Source organism: Rhinatrema bivittatum, chromosome 4, assembly GCF_901001135.1.
Source record: "Rhinatrema bivittatum chromosome 4, aRhiBiv1.1, whole genome shotgun sequence".
In the NCBI taxonomy this organism is placed as follows: domain Eukaryota; kingdom Metazoa; phylum Chordata; class Amphibia; order Gymnophiona; family Rhinatrematidae; genus Rhinatrema; species Rhinatrema bivittatum.
Genome location: NC_042618.1, coordinates 206389538 through 206404759, shown reverse-complemented (window position 1 = coordinate 206404759; position 15222 = coordinate 206389538). Strand labels below are relative to the sequence as shown.

The 15222-nt window shown below is 41.6% G+C and overlaps 1 protein-coding gene across 5 annotated transcripts in view; it reads right to left on the bottom strand.

Moving 5' to 3' along the window:
* Nucleotides 1-15222, bottom strand: part of LOC115090469 (cyclin-dependent kinase 17-like) — a 434720-nt gene that overhangs the window by 55187 nt on the left and 364311 nt on the right. For all 5 annotated transcript variants that reach the window (XM_029599597.1, XM_029599598.1, XM_029599599.1 and 2 more), the window contains 3 exons: nt 12590-12687; nt 11766-11871; nt 4669-4711 (listed from right to left, as the gene is read on the bottom strand). In XM_029599597.1, coding sequence (XP_029455457.1) covers nt 4669-4711; nt 11766-11871; nt 12590-12687 — 247 coding nt within the window. The remainder of the gene's footprint in view (nt 1-4668; nt 4712-11765; nt 11872-12589; nt 12688-15222) is intronic.

Here is a 15222-nt window from a genome sequence, read left to right as displayed (position 1 = left end):
GCCACTCCCCCCCAAATGTGCTGCAACCTCGCTAAAACTTTTTCCCCTTAATATTTTAGTATGCCAGGGTAGAATCCTAGGTGTAGGGGCGGGGGATCAAAGCAACAGTAAGAAAAAAATGCAGATCCGAAAAAATAGTCCTGCCTACCAACCATAACAGTCTTCCACTGAGCCCAGACCCTTAAATTATTAATAGTACAAGGTGACATCACACATATAGGTCTCCAGATTACCTTTGGCTGCCACACCATTGATTCTAATAGCATGTGACCTATAAATTCTTGTTCAATTTCCAACCATTGTTTTTCTTCTCTTGTCCTATGCCAGACTACTGTGGCACGTAAGGGTTTAACAGTTCTAAATTACAAATGATGATGTTTCATGCAGAGCAGGAACCATCAAGAGGGGCCCTTGAACCCTAAACAGCAGCATTTTTAAAATGGCTGCTTTTCCTTCTCGGCAGCCATCCCCCCCCTGGTGGGAATAAGTTGAGCTGTCAACCTTGCTGAAGCAGGACTCCCCCGGAAAAGCAATTCCAAACCCTGCCCCCTCCCCCCCCCCCCCAAAAAAAGGCACTATTGACCCTCCTTCTCCTCACACATTCTGCCCAGATGTCCTTTTGCTCCTGACAACCAGTGTGCACCACAGCTGGAGCAGAGCATGAACCTCTTTCTGTGCTCAAGGGTCAGCCACTGTTCCAACCGTCCCAATCTGGGGGGAAAAAAGGGTGAACTTGGAGAATTAAGGTAGTACTTCTCAACCTAGTCGTGACTTCCACCTGCCAGTATTCTCTAACACAGGCCTGGGGTGAGTATAAGGTTTTTCCTTAATTCAGTGCTTCTCAATCCAGTCCTTGGGGCAAACCTAGCCAGTCAGGTTTTCAGGATATCCACGAGAGGGCTTCTGCTTTTGCTCTCTTTTTTTTTCCTTGTTTTTTTTTAACTTTATAAAAAGTACAACAGGCTAAGCCAAAATAAAAAAAGGGGCAGGAAGGATCAAACTAAGTTCTCTTCTTTCTTTTTTGGGAGGAGAAATACTGTAAGGAGAGAGAAGACAGGAGAGGGTGGGCAGGGCCAACACAGAACAAGTCTGCACACCAGAGAAAAATAAAAAGAAATACTGGAAGCCCTCTGGTCCAGGGCTGTGCTCAACCAGGGCGGAGAGTACTCGACTTTCACTGCAGGAGTTGTCCTACCAAATAAATTCCTCTTTACCCAGCCTCATCTCATAGCATGGGATATGCATGCCTAGCATCTGCTGGAGTTAGAGAATACTGGCAGGTGGAGGTCAGCATGGATGCCTATAAGGGGTGATGTCAGCAAGCCTGTTAGTCTCTGTTTCCATCTGCTGGTCAGTGGGCATAACCCATTTGTCTGGACTGGTCTGACAGGATGATGAGGAAGATGATATTTATTTATTTTTATGATCATTCCAATTTTTTTCCCTCTGGCTACTACTACTGCACAGGCAGTAGTAGTGAAAGCCACTGTTCCTTTTAAGCTGTGCACGAGTGTGCGCACACGCAGGTCATGAACTCAGTGGAAGTGGCAAAACATTGTGTGCACAAGAAATTCTGATATTTGCATTATATTGGCTTGTGGCACACAAATTCAAACTTAATTTATAAAAAAAATGTCTGAGCCCATAGCGTGTCAAAAATTAGAGGAAACTGTTGAACGCTTCCCCTCACATGCTTCCCAGCACAGAAAAGGTAGAGTGCAGGTAGCAGCAGTACAAGTTTCCTTCATATACACTGTACCACCAAATACCAGAATTCCTGAAGAGATACCACAACCCACTGGGACTTTGGCTTTTGCAGACTCATAATTCTTCAAATAATAGACTAGGTACTAGGGAGATTGAAACTCATCTATATAATTCTCCTAGCTGCCTCGGCTGTAGACACTTGAGGACATCATGGCACACTGGAACTGTGGTTTCTGCCACCCCAAGCTGCTTTGATTAGTGATTTAGAAGACATGTGCCATAGGACCACAACTTGAGTTATCAACAAGACATTCTGGATACCTCAGGTCAGCACCATTTCTTTTTCTTTTTGCTTCCTATGACTCAGTACACTTCCTCTTTCTAATGCAAACCCTCCCTAATCTTATTTTCCACTGCAAGCCAATCCAAACAAGGAACCCACTGGCCTTCCTCTACAATCTTCACTCTTCTTTAGCATCAACATTTTTTTACTATCATCCAATCATCATTACTCTGCCTGTTACTGTTGTCACATATCTGCTTCACTCCTCTCTGCTAGATATATCAATCACAATTCTGGCCCTTCACGGCAACTCTAACCTCATCTGTGAACGTCAACCTGAAACCCTTCCGACATTATCCCTATCCCCTTCCTACCTCTCTTTTTCATGTTCCTTATGGAATGCCTGCTCTGTTTTCTACTTCCTTGCATATATTCATGATCTTTGACTGAAACTTGGTATTTCTCTGTGGGTTCTATGTCAGTTGCCGCTCTCTGTCTTATTTACCCCCGAATAAGTCCTTTCCTCCTTCCTCAGTGACTTTGACACTTGGTTTTCCTTTCTCCTGAAGCCATCTTCTCCATCCTTTATTTTTGGGGTCAAAGTTCCATCTGACTCTTATGTCTCAAAGCTCCTTGCTTCCTCATTTGACCTTCAACTAAACTCTACTGCCCCCACTCACCTGTATGACCTTTGTCTTATCCTCATCCTTTCCTCCAACTGCTCTCTCTCAGGCTTTTCCACCTCACTTCTTTCTCTCTTTGTACCTCATCTGATAACTTTCACCCTGAGCCATCTTACAGTCTTGTCCAGTTACCATCACAAGGCTCAAGGAACCTCCAAGCTACTGACCTTCGCATCTTCTCCACTGCTATCTCATATCTCCTTTCCAATCTTGTACTGATGATGCATGTTTTCTTACAACATTATACTTTGCTTTCTTTGGACACTCTTGCCCCACCCTTCCTCTGTTCTGCAAGGCATACCAAACCTTAACTTTGACTCACCTCCAGAGTTTGTTTTCTATATTCTTGCACCTGCGCTGGAAAAGTCTCTGATTAAAATCCTGTTCCCATGCTGATTTTCTACATTTTAAATTCATGCTGACCTTTTCCCAGTCTGCTGTTGTCACCAAGAAAGTCTACTATATTAATCTGAAAAACACCTTTGCATCCAACCCATCATTCTTTTTAAAACTGCATTTACCTTCCTCCTCAAACTATCTCCACTTTCCATCCCTTCACTCTCTATCTAGACTGTGGCTGACTTCTTCCATTACAAAGCTCACAAAGATTAATTGTTTCTCTAACAAGTCTTCTCCACCTTTCCCATTTCATTCCTCTTCCCTTTGCCCCTGCCACCCCTTTTCTTTTTTTGAAAATACAGAGAAGGAAACTCCCCATAAGTTCTATCTCCTCTGAAATCATCCCCTGCATGCCACATCCTCATGTATCACTTTCCACTGCAACTGTTTCCCACTGCCTTCAAACATGTTTTGGTAACACCATTCCCCAGAAAACTTTCATTGGACCTTCACTGCCCTTCTAAATATCATCCAACATCCCTTTCACATTGCAACTACTTGAATGTGCTGTTCACCTCCATTCCCTGGACTTTCTTGTATCTTAATTTATTCTGTATCCACTCCAATCTGCCTTTTGCTCTCTACATGCCAGGAAGACATGTTAGATTATCTTCTACTGCCATTCCATTATCGGCTGGTGAGCCTCAGGGATCTGTCCTGGGTCATCTTCTCTTAGCATTTTACACTCATTCATTTGGTGCTCAGATCTCCTCAAATGGCTTTCAGTACCATCTTTATGCTGAGTATCTCCCAGATCTACCTCTCTACACCAGGAATTTCACTAAGAATTCAGTACTAAATCTCTGCCTACTTTTCTGACATTGTTGTCAAGATGAGCCACTATTATGTTAAACTTAATATAGCTACTATGTTAATTTAACATAGCTAAAACTAAATTTCTTATCTTTTCTCAAAAACTTACTTTCCACTTCCACCTTTTTCTATCTCTATGGATAACACTGTCATCCTTCCAGTCCCTCAACTTGGATTTCTCTCATTTCTTTCTCTTCTCTTCCTTTTTAAACACAGTATTAAAACCATTATCTACTCTCTTATCACCTTCCTCTTAGACTACTGCAACCTGCTTCTTACAGGTCTCCCACTGAACCAACTATGTCTGTGGGCCTTGACTAGATTTTAAGTGCCACAAAACAGGCTCTCTTATGTGCATTTGTACAGTGCTGTGCAAGTCTAGTAGTGTTACAGAAATGACAAGTAGTAGTAGCAGCAGAAGAACAAGCTTTCCTTACACACACAGTCTCATCACAGAACAGAGACAGCATAGGCAGCAGCAGTGCAGTATTGCCTTGCACTGTGCTCAAACCCTAAACTGGAGATACCACTAAGGTGCTATTAACTGTAACAATGGCCATGGCCCAGCAGGAACTAGACTGGGGTTGGTTAGATTAAAACAGCTGTAGCTTTGTGGGAGCTAAAGAATACTAAGGATTATTACTGTTCATAATCTACATGGGAATGAAATCATTAGCTAAGAGAATGCAATGCCAAAACGTTCCATTACCTTCTTAATCCACAGAAAAATGTGAGGGAGAAGAAAAAACAGCTCTTAAAGACATCATGAAGTATTACAGTTACCTGAAGTAGTTGTGACAGTAGGTCAAGGCCATCATTGTCTAGTCTGTTAAGAAAGAAAAAGTCAAATTGTTCATGTTCTTTCTGCTGTACTTTCCTCTCTCATCAGCCCTGAGCATGAATCCCCATAACCTTACCAGCTAGTAATAAATGTGAGCTCAGGGGTTACCTGGAGCATAGGAACCAGGAACTGTCCCTGATGTTAGAAATGGTGAGGCTGGGGGGTGGGGGGCACACAATGTGTTTTCATTCCCCTCCAATATCCAGGCAAGCAGTAAGCAGTCATGTGTTTCTTCCTGAGCCCCTGCCCTAGGACAACTGCCTGGGCAATACTGGTTCACTTGCCAACCAAGGACCAGAGTCCTGCTCCTCTGAGAATTAATCATTTAGAGTGGCACTGTTGGGTTTACAGAATAGCAATTTACCCTGCCCCAAGTGCATCACCTGCCTGATAATGGACAGCAGTCTAACGCCATCCTGCTGCTTTCCTGGTTTCATCTTTCACCTTGCACTTTGAACCGCACATTTCACACAGACAGTTCAAAGTTAGAGGCAGCAAAATTGCTATTTGATGTGGGACCGGTAAAGGAACACGATGGAAGTAGGCCACTCTCTTCCTGCCATGGTCGAGGGGTTGCAGGGCACACCAGGAGTTGGATGTCCGATGCCTTAGGGCATAAGAGGGAGTGAGAGAAGTCCTGTTTTGGTGGTTCTTACTCCTTTTCATGCCAGTTCCCCCACAGCCTAAACTAACTGGCTATATTTTTCTAGAACAGAGCATGGTTGCACTGAAATGGCTGTGTTTGATTTAATGCAGCCACTTTACTTTGCAGTGTTTTGTATATAATTATTTTAATAAATCCTGTGTTAAAGTGGCATTTACCACATGCATTAAAACAAGCAGATAGTGCGTGTTTCCTGATGGCTTTAACATGCTTTAATACATAGACCCTGATGTATCAATACAGTGCTGCAACCTTGGAGAGATTCACAGCACAGTGCTCACTTGGGGACTCGCAGTCCAAGTTGCTATACCTGATGTATTCAGGAAGGCTGTATATATGCTGCTAAACCCTTATCAATCGAGAGGTAGATACTCAAAACAAAACTTTTAGGAAAGTTGGACTGATAAAACTTATCCGGCTTATCTGGGATATTCAGCAGCATGACTATGCTATGGAATATCCTGTCAAAAAGCACTACTCTGGCTAAGTTAGATCTCTCTATGGCAGGTGTAACTTATCTGATTAACTTAACTGGATAAGTATGAAAATCACTACATACTTAGTAAATAGTGCCACCCCGATCCATCCACTGCCTGCCTACTGGATATCAAGCTGACTACTTCGTTGGATAAGTGGCTTATCCGGCTACATGGTGGCTGCTGAATATAGAGGCCGCCATTTATCCGTATAAGTCGCTATTTATCCAGCTAAGTAGCATGGAATATCGGGTTCTGTGTGCCTGTGCATGGAAGAGCTCAGGAAAGTGATAAACTGTGAAGGGAAAGGGGACATACTAGGGTGATTCCTTAACTAAACAGTTCTGATCTTAAAATCCATCACAATAAGTTCTATAAAATGCCAAGATATAATTTCTCTCTTGTTTTCTCTGCCACTGCTCCCTCCCCATATAATATTCTTGATTGGCTCAGTTTTGCTAGCTTGAGGGCTGGAGGATCATCTTCTCTGAGATACACCCTTAGCAATGCTTGTTGGCAGGCAGGTCCACCTCCATAATGGCAGCTGTCTTCCCTCCCTCCCTGGGCTTGAGTTCACCAATCTCTGCAGTGTACCCAAGCTTACCCAACCCCAATGGATGGATAGGGGATTCCAGCTCAAATCTTTTGCATGACAAACTGCTACAACCTGAGCCAGCCAAGGCATCAATTTTAGGTTCTAGTGCATCACTATCATCCATTCTAATCACAGCAACAGACAGATGACTGCAGAAAAAGACCAATTGGTCCAACCAGTCTGCCCGGATATACCTGAGCACACCTCAAGAAAATAACCAGCTATACAAGTGTGACCACTTGTAGGATATTGCTCCTTATCCGAGTCAGTTTTTGTTTGCTTCCTCTTTGGTTTTTTTACCATCCTGGTTAAATGACCATACAAAATCCCATACTTAGTCTAACACTCATCTCTCCCTCAACCCCACTCCCATGTATAACCACCATACCCTGAAACAACCCAAATAGCTACCAACAATATTAAGACTGTTGCCTGAGCATCCAACTTCCTAGGATCCAATGGCCTTGTTGGACAACATCCAGCCACTACCAACATGCCAGCATGAACCTCATTTATGTCTGGGGAGTTGCAACCTGTTAGTATCAACCTGGCTACTGAAGTATTGCTTATCATGCTTCCTGTACTTGCCATTTGTTTTGTCCTTATTGCCCCCCCCCCCCCCGGTCTCTCTGCTTTTGAGGGAATGAAGGCTGAGTTGTTTGCAATATTGCAAATTCCCAACCCTGTTCCTACAACTGTAAAGGAATATGACAGTAGATAAACAGTAGGCCCATCTAGTCTCTGTCCAATTTCATTCCTGGTACAATTCACAGACCCCCTCATTTGCTTGCAACCAGGGACACACTGTATTTATCCCATATATTTTTGGATTCTGTTACTGCTTTCATCTCCACAATCTCCATAGGAGGCTATTCTAAGCAAAAAAACCTAAGGCGTTCTAAGAAATGGCTCTCCAAGAATCACTCCAATTTTCAACAATATGCAAAAATCCAGGTGCTTGCTCCATTAAAAGCTTTCATTTATTGCACTCCAAATAATTAGTTCTAGTTATACAACATCCTACCCAGAGTACCTTTCAATAATTAAAAGAATATATAACATTACATGGAAATAATTAGGGGCCTGAAAAACAGGTGGGTTAGGGACTTGGGTAAAGCTAATGTAAATAAGTCTTTCTTGAATAAGCAAGGGGTAGCGCCTCTTGGAACATCTGGTTAAAGGTTGTTAAAAAAGAGGTGGCCTAGGGATGTGTTTAACTGCTGCTCCATCCCTTGTTACATTTTTATTAAATCTCTATTGAATATGCCTGTGAAATGGAAGAGATGAGTTAGGGTTTTTCCCTTCAGAAACCTCTCACCCGTTGGGCCAGCAGTTCATTATATGTTCCAACTTCCAGTGTTGCAGGGAGCTGATGACCCTAGTGTGCCTTGCTGCGAGGGAGTGCGGCATTTGTCTGCAGAGGAAGTGTCCTTGAGCTCATTAGACCTTCGATTACTGCTGGCGCAGAGATGCAATTCTTCCTCCAGCTCCACAGCACCTACTTCTGACATGGCTGTGTGACCGCAGTGGAGGGGGCTGGTGAGATGACTGCGTTGGAACAGTCATTTTTGGGTTGGTTTCCAGGTGATGGACAAGTAGTGAGTTTAGTGGTGATTTCTCCCTCCCCTCCAGTACCTTTGGAAGTTGGGAGGTTATAAAAGATGGTGTGGGCAATTTTCCATCTGAACTGCCTTGGTTAAGTCACAGTACTCCTTCTTGTGAACTTTGCGTTATTCCAGCTTGTTCGGCAGTTGTGACACTAGATTCCCTTTGAAAATTGATGATAGGCCTTGGGAAATCCTTAAACGCTTGCAGTAATAAAACTGACTCTCTCTTTTCTAAATTTAAACAAGTAGTCACTATAAATGTAAAGGTCTCGGCTATGGAAGATAATATAAAGGTTATTCAGACTTTCAACACCATGATGGCAAAGGATTGAAATACACTTTCCAGAAGGATTGAATATTTAGAAAATCATACCAGACATTTGAATTTGTGATTTCATAATTTCCCTAAGGTTATGGGGGAAAATTTGAATGTGACTTTGAGGAAATATTTTTTTGAAGATCTGAATTTTCAACCTGACCAATTACCTACTGTGATTTGTTTACTTTTTTTTTGCTTAAAACTACCTCTGCTGCTGCTTCTCAACATATGATTTGACTGATTTCTTACAGAACTCTACTCTTGAAGTTATGGAACGTAGTACTTTATTAGTTTCATTTGTTTCATCTTTGGGTTTAAGCAACGTGATGCAGAAGTACTTTAGGAATATGTCTGTATTATATCATGGTTATATTGTCAGGACTTTCCCTGACTTAGCTAGGGTCACACAGGAGCAATGTAGAAGTTTTCTTGCCTTAAGGCAAGAAGCCATTGCTTTAGGTTGCTCCTTTATGCTTTGTTATCCAAACAAGTGTGTTTTCACAACGAATAATGATTGTTTCATTTTTGTTTCCTGAGCAACTGAAAGAGTTTTTGGATTCCAGAAGGTTTATAACAAATTCTCCAGTTTTAGGGGGCTTAGATTATTTGCTGTTAGCCACATATTTAGGGGGCTTAGCTTATTTGCTGTTAGCCACATATTAAGTCTGTTTCTATTTTGTCACTTTTCTTATTTTTCTCCCAGAGAATATTTACCGCCTCTCTCATTTTGCTTTCTATTATGAATATGGAGTTTATATGTTTTCTTTTTGCTTATTCACATAGAACATGTCTACTTAATTGTCTGTCTGGATCAAGATTCTCTTTCCCTAGTGAGAGAGAAAGCCTTTAGAGCACATAGATGACTCAGAACATAGTAATGATTTATTTTTATTTATTTTACAAATACATCATATCATATCAGTTTACAATGAACTAAGAGAAATACATCATATAGGAGAAGTACAGTGCATGGGGGGGGGGCGACAGCAACGGGGGCTAAACAATGCAAAAGGCAGATAAAGACTAATGGTCTATCTATCCGCCCAGCAAGTGACTTTTGGTAGAAACTGCCGCTTCGTGTAGGCTATCCACATATGTTCTGTTAAGGGTAGTAACTACCATTCTGTGCAGGTTACCCCCATGCCTTCTGTTAAAGGTATAGACTGCTTCTCTGTGCAGGTTACCCTCATGTGTCTGTTAAGGGTAGTAATTAAAGCTCCATGCAGGTTAGCTCCATGCAGAACTGTTACACCTAAAGTTAACATAGGTTACCCCTTTCTTTATTTCTAACCTCAAGCCTCTAGGAATCTACAGTGTTTATCCCATGTCCTTTTGAATTAATTTACTGTTCTCATCCTCACCACCTCTTCCAGGAGGTCATTCCAGGTATCCACAACCCTCTCTGTGAAGAAATATTTCCTGAGGTTGTCATCCCTCCTGGAGTTTCATAGTGTGACTCCTAGTTGTACAATTTCCTTTCCAATGGAAATGGTTTGATTGTGCATCATTAATATCTTTCAGGTATCTGAAGGTCTGTATCATATCTCCCCTGCACCTCCTCTCCTCCAGGGTTTGCATATTTAGATCCTTCAGCCTCTCTTCATAGGTCTTCTGAAACAGACCCCCATACCAGTATTTTCCCTTCCTTTGGATCGCTTCCATCCTGTCTATCCTTTTTGAGATATAGTCTTCAGAACTGAACACAGTACTCCAGGTAAGGTCTCATCAAGGATCTGTACAAGGGCATTATCACCTCCTTTTTCTTGCTATTTATTCTTCTTGCTATGCAGCCCAGCATCCTTCTGGCTTTAGCTACTGCCTTGTCACATTGCTTCACTGCCTTCTGATCACCAGGCACTATCACCCCGAGATCCCTCTCCTGATCTGTGCACATTAGTCTTCCCCCCCTCCCCCATACAGCTCTTGGATTACTGCACTCCCGGTGCATGACTCTGCACTTCTTGGCTTTAAATCCCAGCTGCCAAATCTTTGACCACTCTTCTAGCTTTCTTAAATCATTTTTCATTTTTTTTCTACTTCTTCGGCCATATCCAACTCTGTTGCAGATCTTAGTATCAGTCACAAAAAGACAAACTTTTTCTTTTGACTCCTCCGCAATGTCTCTCATGAAGATACTGAACACAATTGGTCCCAAAACTGATCCTTAAGGCACTCTACACTGTTTTCTCTTCAGAGTAGGTTCCATTTACCAATACATGCTTTCACTGTCAGTCAACCAGTTTGTAATCCACTCCACCACCTTGGCACCCACTCCCAAACTTCTCATTTTACTCATGAGCCTACTATGTGAGACTTTTTGCAGTGCCAAGTATCAGATGACACCTCACTCCGAGAAGAGGTGTAGCTTCACTGCTCTACCTCACTCTAAGGCTTCTGGCTCTTACCCAATGATGCCTTCTGCAGGGCCCCCATCTTACATACGTGGTATTGGTGAGCCTCAAGGACATCTGACAACTATATCAGCTGGTAGTGTCATGATCCAGGCCCAGACAACAATAGCAGATGGAGTGGTTGTCTAATAGACAACCATTGCCCACAAATGCAGGCCTAAAACCCACCGATTGCGTGCTTCTTGGAGTTTCTCCATTTCCTTTTTTTATTTTTTAAAAATGAAAAGTTCTGTTAAAAGTGACAAGAGAAAAAGATACAGTGAGGCAGAAAAAAATTAGGTCAAAGAAAAAAGGCCAATAAAATCATAGAGAGAGACTAAGAATATGCCTCAGATGAAGAAAGGATGAGGAGCTCATGAGACAGCATGCACATGCAGGAATTCCTGCAGATGCTTAGTAAGACTTTTACTGACCTCTGAAAGTTGGATCCATGTTGGTGCAGTTAGATGTCATCAACCGCACAATATGGCTGATTCATGCTTGTTTGTAAACCGAGAATAGGAGTGTGGAGGGACAGAATAGGGTCATGGTTACATCAAAACTTTTAAGCAGAAACAGAAAAGGGTAGGGGATGGAGTAAATAGAGAAGAAAACTAAAGATGAGAGGCGTATTGGCATATCAGAAAAGAACAAGACTAGTTTTAGAGCAGTTGAGCATGAGAAATCTAGAGCGCATTCAGGAAAACACAGTAGAGAGACGGGAGTGAAGAAGACTGGTGAGAGAAAGATTTGTCTTTATCACATCAGGATGGTAGTGGTCAACACAGCAGATGTTTAACAAATTTAAGCTGCTGAAGCCTGATAGAGATCCAGTGTTGATTATGCTATGATTTTGGTATTTTGTAGAGACATTTTTGTCATACTTGGAGGGTGATAAATGGATTATTTTAGAAAAGCAATCATCTGGATTTTTGTACACCATCTAGTACCTCATGTTTCCTGCTTTTTGACAGATAAGGCAACTTACCGAGGTGCATGGTTAATTAGAGGCTCTGGACTGTATTTGGGAAAATTATATGATTTGAACTCTTCATTTGAAGACACTACTGGCCATGTCTCTTCTGTGGGAGTTCCTACAAAGCAAGGAAACAGGAGAAAAGTATAAATGTGATCTACTGTCATCTTTCATTTCACTTCCTATGAATCTCCCTAGCTCTGTTGGTTGGTACTCATCCAGCATATTTGATGTATGCTCTGTAGGGTATGATCATACCATATTTGACCACCAGTGCTCTCTTCTCCTTCTTCCACACAGAAAGCCTTCTCATAGTGATGTCCTTAGAAGAAAGTTGCTCTCTCTAGAGCAGAGTGGAGGAGTAGCCTAGTGGTTAGAGTAACAGACTATGAACTAGGGAGACCAGGGTTCAAGTCCCACTGTTGCTCCTTGTGACCTTGGGCAAGTCACTTTACCCTCCATTGCCTCAGGTACAAACTTAGATTGTAAGCCCCTACAGAACCTGAATGTAATCCGCTTTTAAGTGCAAAAAAAAATATATCCAATGCTATGCTACAGACTGAATGGCAGCTCCTTAGACACCCAATGCCATGCTACAGCCTAGAGTTGCAGCTCCCTACAGATTGACACAATGTGATGCTACAATTAGAAATTAGATTTATCTTCCTTAAAAAAAAAAATTCTTACCCCAATCTTTGGCACAATAACCCATAGGGCTACTTCTCGGCTATTTATTAATTCACAGCCCATTAGGACTTACGATACAAGCAACAATATTTCTCACTTGACAGTATCAAAGACAAGACAATTAACAATTTGGTAGCCCTTTTTCTCACCAAGAATTTTAAATATTAGATGCAATTCATCTTCCACTGTAGAGCCAGGGAACAGGGGTCGTCCTGTTGCCATTTCAAAAAATATACAACCAACACCCCTGTGGAAAGAAGAGACAAGACAAGTGCAATCAATTAAATGTACACCAAATGACTATGAATTTTATTTTTATCTTATGCTCTCCAAATGTGATTTGTGATTTTGTGTACAAATTATTTCAAACATCGTGCCATAAACCTTTCACTCTCATAACTTCTGACAACCATCACTGACTGCAACACACTGTACATAATCAGTTCAGCATTTAAGGTCTAATAAAACAAGTCTAATAATAATTGAGAACAGTGAAAGAGGAACTAGAGTTTTCATTACAGTGCAAAACCTAGAATGGTATTCCACTTCTAGGTCAATCAGATCTGGGGGTACTATGAAGGCTGTCTCTATAGCCTCTGTGGAGAAGGAGTTGCAATCATGTTACAATACTGACACCTAGAGGCTGGATTTAGAGGCCATTACTGTAGGGTCCCAGAAGGTGGCCCCTGGGCAAGGAATTTTACGAGGATAACTGGGTTTGGTGAGTTGGGGAGGTATATAAAATGTTTGAAAAAATAATCCTTAGGTAGTTTGAATGAAGGTTCTCAGCACTGTAGACCAAAAGAATCCAGTTGTGATAAAGCTGGAAATTCAAAGAAATACAAAGAAACTGCAGCACCAAAAAAGAAACAATACAAAACAGAAATGATTTATTTTTCTCTCCTGCTACTTGTACTTCTAAAAAATTTCCCCTGTAGCTCTCAGAGTAACAGACTAACATAGTAAAAATGACAGGAATCAAGTAGTACCTTATATGCTAACCGGTTTATTAAAAACATGGCATAGTTCCCCTTTGATTACTGGTGCAAACTTTGCAAGTAAAAGTATCTGAAAAGTTTGCACCAATGTGAGCACTTTTGATTGTTCTCTTTCGGGATAATTCTGTAACTGCTGGCATTGGTGCAAAATTCACGAGTATCTTTTACTCATGGATTTGAACTAATTTTCAAAGTTAAATTACGCACATATTTTCACTTTGAAAATTACGTGGGAAAAATACCTACGCACATTTACACCTCCTAATTTGTGCAGGTAATTTTTGTGAGAAAAATTACATACACACGTCTACATTTTCAAATTATACACATACTTTTGAAAAGGCAAAAACATATATGGAAGTGTATATATCTGCCCAACTCCCCTCCCAGGAACGCCTCCTGCTACTGCAGGTAAAGTTACACATGTAGTGTTAGTATATGCACAAGTTTACCTGCATAGAGGGAAGAGAATTTTCTAAATGCACATTTCACAGGTAAAGCACTGTCTTATTCAAGAAATGGCTTTTAAATTACCTTTCATATAACTAGAAGGGAGGAGTGAGAGATATATCTAGTCTGTTTGGTCTATGATGTTATTTCTTCCACTGGCAACAGCAATTTTTATATATTTTTTTCATTTTCAGTAAGTTTACTATATAACTTATGCCATTTTTCACATTTGGTGAATACCCTTTTGTTTTTGCCAGCATACTGGGGTGGCTTTTGTCTCTCTTCAGAAAATAACCAACATGGAAAACAATATAGTGCTAGGCTGATAGGACTCCAAGCAAGACAGTCTCCTGGAAATCTGTTCTTCATTGGAAGTCTTATGTTTGAGAAGATATTCAGGAAACTTATGTCCACCAACATCTTTTGGAAGTGATTAAGCTAGCTTCCACATTTCTTTAGAATTAATGGGGGTAATTTTCATAAGGATTTACATGTATAAATGTAACTGCTATTGTAGCAATTTTCAAAAGCCATTTACTTGAGTAAAGGACACGTACGTGAGCAAATCCTATGGACAATTCATGGCATATATTGTAGCAATTTTCAAAAACCCACTTACACGAGTAAAGTGCATTTACTCGAGTAAAATCCAGTTTTAAGTGAGTAAATGCTTTTTAAAATCAAGCCCAATGGTTGTAACTTAGAAAAATTCACATGCTTACCTCAGAACTGCTTTCATCTAATGAAAGCTCCCATTCCCTTTTCCTGTATCACCCATAACGCACTTACCTAATTTCTATATGTATGACTTCACCAAAAGGCCTGCATGTTGCACTTATGTTAGCCTATACCCATGCAGTTGGGTCGAGGCAAGTTATCACCTGAGGAACATCTTCTGCGCCGCCACTCAGGCCGCTGCCTCTATTGTGGAGAGGCTGGACATGCCCTGGCTCAGTGTCCTGTGCATCCAGTAAACTCCAAGGCCTAGGTTGCACTGGGGAATTGCACCTAGGCCTGACTCTTCCAACTCCCCCACTCACACTGCCTGTGACTATCCAGATGCCTGACCAAGACTTCCACAGATTGGCCCTGGTAGACTCCGGCGCCAGGGGCAACTTTACCATGAAACACCTGGTGGAGCACCTCCGGATACCTACCTGTACTTCTACAGTTCCCCTTATACTATCCTCCATCCGAGGGGAGCCCCTACCGGGCCGAATCACCCATACCGCCGGGCCAGTCAGACTTCTTACGGGCATTCTTCATGAGCAAGTTCTGATATTTCACATTTTAGAGAAGGCCATCCATCCTATAGTCTTGGGCCTCCCTTGGCT